At 41.3% G+C, this 2,632-nt stretch overlaps 1 protein-coding gene across 1 annotated transcript in view; it reads left to right on the top strand.

Moving 5' to 3' along the window:
- Positions 1 to 2,489, top strand: part of fgl1 (fibrinogen-like 1) — a gene marked incomplete at its 5' end in the record, with an annotated part of 3,962 nt that extends 1,473 nt beyond the window's left edge. Inside the window, 2 exon segments of the mRNA XM_014030643.1 lie at positions 1,894 to 2,081; positions 2,152 to 2,489. Of these exon segments, the coding sequence (XP_013886097.1) occupies positions 1,894 to 2,081; positions 2,152 to 2,311 (348 nt within the window).
- Between the last annotated feature and the right edge of the window lie 143 nt (positions 2,490 to 2,632).

The following is a 2,632-nucleotide window of genomic DNA, read 5'->3' on the forward strand; positions in this document are numbered from 1 at the left end:
TGTGTGTGTGTGTGTGTGTGTGTGTGTGTGTGTGTGTGTGTGTGTGTGTTTTCAGGGAGCCGCAAAGACACCTCAGCTGGAAAATCCACATCAACTCACAAAAGGAATGCGAGCAAACACTTCTAATCCTCAGACCAGGTGTGGAAAGGCTGAAGTCTTGAAGACGTTACCTGAACGATCACTGAGACTGTGTGATTGTTTAACAGACACACACAGAAGAGCCTGGAGACTGAACTGAACTGTGTAATGACATCTCCATCTTCTTCAGACTTTAATAAAGCTCATGAGTTTAACCTTTGTTTCCTGCTTCACTACAACCACACAGTTAAACCATCATGAAGATCTGAAGATCAGTGTGAGCCTCCACTCTCCCGTTTCAGAGRATAAAAGCCATCATGCAAAAAATGTTTCATTTTTCTGTTTGAAATCAACACTATCAGCATTAATTTAGTCATTTTCTGTTCCTGTAAAAGATGACTTTTAGTGGCTTTTTGCTGCTCACAACATTTATATGAAATTGCATCATGTGCTAATTGTTGTAATGACTGAGTGTTAATGACAGAGACAGGAAACAGAGAGAAACCAGGACAGCACAGCTTTAAGAAAAGGAAACACCACATCTAAATGTTACATCTTTTGATTCTCTGCATCTTCAGATCAAATGTTTAAATAATGTGAATGTTTTTACAGATGATGTGCTTGCTTTGGGGCAGTGTCCATGTGTTTTGAAACCTCCCTGAACATTTGGTGTGTGTTATCACCGTACAGAATCAGGTATTTCTYCTGGTCTGGAGCAGCTTGTTTTGCTGCAGGTGTGACGACGGGTCAGAACACCGTCCTCCTGGGCAGATATCAGACACATAAACACACCTCTGACTGAACACAAAGCTTGTTGACTTCTGATTTCCACAGAAGAAGAGGATGTTGAGCGGCTCATTGATGATGATGACAGGACTGCTCATCGTGGCAGGTGTTTCCTGCTCCCTGAATGTAAGTGCTCATAGTAGTTTCTACTTTCTAAAGACTCCTACAATCTAGTGAAGATATTCTGCATGAAAACAGCTCAAGTCCACACTGAATGTCTGTAGGACTGTAGTTCAAGCAGTGACGTTATTTTTCAGACAGTTGATCTGCAGGGGCGGAGCCAGGGGGTGGCCAGGGGTGGCCATGGCCACCACAGACAAGTCATTGGCCACCCGGCTGTACACACCCCTTCCACAGTGAAACAACCTTTAGTGGTGTAATAATCCTCCTGAACAGTTGGTGNATTTAGTTTACAAACTAAATACTTAACTTGCAAATTAAATATTTAGTTAGCATTTAGCTAAATATTTAGTTTACAAACTAAATATTTAGTTCCTTGTAGCTAAATATTTAATTAAATATGTTGCCTAAATTAAATATTTAGTTTGTAAGAGTCATTCCCAACACACTCTGAGCAGAAGTTGAGATCTTTGTGTGAAACTTTGACCCACAGCACAGTGAGTGTTAGCCATCCTTCCAAAGAACAGGATTTATTTTCTCTATTTGTGCAAAAACACATTTTAAAATTTGTTCTAAGGTTTTTATCTTTATAGATATTTATGAGTTACAGTCTCAGTAATGAACAGGTTGTAATTAGATGCTAAGTTTTTGGATCCATTGGCCTTTTTTTTAAACTTTAAGGTCCTGTCACATTTTGTTAAGACAATTATTTATATTGGTTAATCATTATTTTTACAAAATGTTTACGTCCAAATGAGGCTTCCAGTAATTTTTGTTGTTTTTAGCTTTATCGTAGACATCTTAAGTGTTGGTCTAAGTTTTCACAAGTTGGCACAAGTTGTGTAAAATGAGTGACAGGAGCTTAAAATATTCAAAGCCATCAAGTCGCTGCTGTACTCCTGTCTTTAGGATCACTACCGCCTGAGCTTTGGGGCGTTTGAAGGGACGGCTGGAGATGCTCTGTCTGGAGGTCACCTGGCAGCGGAGTCAGAGTGGGCCAGTCACCAGGGCATGAAGTTCAGCACCTACGACCAGGATAACGACAACTACAGAGGAAACTGTGCTCAGGAAGACAGAGGAGGCTGGTGGTTCAACAAGTACGACTTCTACTGGTGAAGAACCATCCAACCATCAGATACTAACAAAAACATGTTTTACTTCCTGCAGGTGTCACTCAGCACATCTCAACGGTGTGTACTACCCCCGTGGGCACTACAGTTCTCTGACAGACGATGGGGTGGTCTGGTACCCATGGAGAGGGTGGTGGTACTCGCTGAAGACCACCGTCATGAAGCTGAGACCMACCGACTACCAAGAGTCCATCTGAGACCCCTGTTCCTCGCAGACCACCGGCCTAGATGAAACATTAACTTAACCAACATAGTCCTGCAAATAAATAATCTGTATTAACTTGTATCAGGTGGGAGCAAAGATTTAAACAAGAAGAATGTTTGAAGAGAACAGTGAAAGTGTAAGAAGAAGAAGAAGGAGAAGAAGAAGAAGAAGAAGAAGAAGAAGAAGAAGAAGAAGAAGAAGAAGAAGAAGAAGAAGGAAAAAGACCACAACAGAACTTGTGAGGCTTTATTTGAGAAGAGAGTGTTGCAAGAGGAAGTGCACACACAGCTGTGTGTGTGTGTGTGTGTGTGTG

The sequence above is a fragment of the Austrofundulus limnaeus genome, unplaced genomic scaffold, assembly GCF_001266775.1.
Source record: "Austrofundulus limnaeus strain Quisiro unplaced genomic scaffold, Austrofundulus_limnaeus-1.0 Scaffold1094, whole genome shotgun sequence".
Classification (NCBI taxonomy): domain Eukaryota; kingdom Metazoa; phylum Chordata; class Actinopteri; order Cyprinodontiformes; family Rivulidae; genus Austrofundulus; species Austrofundulus limnaeus.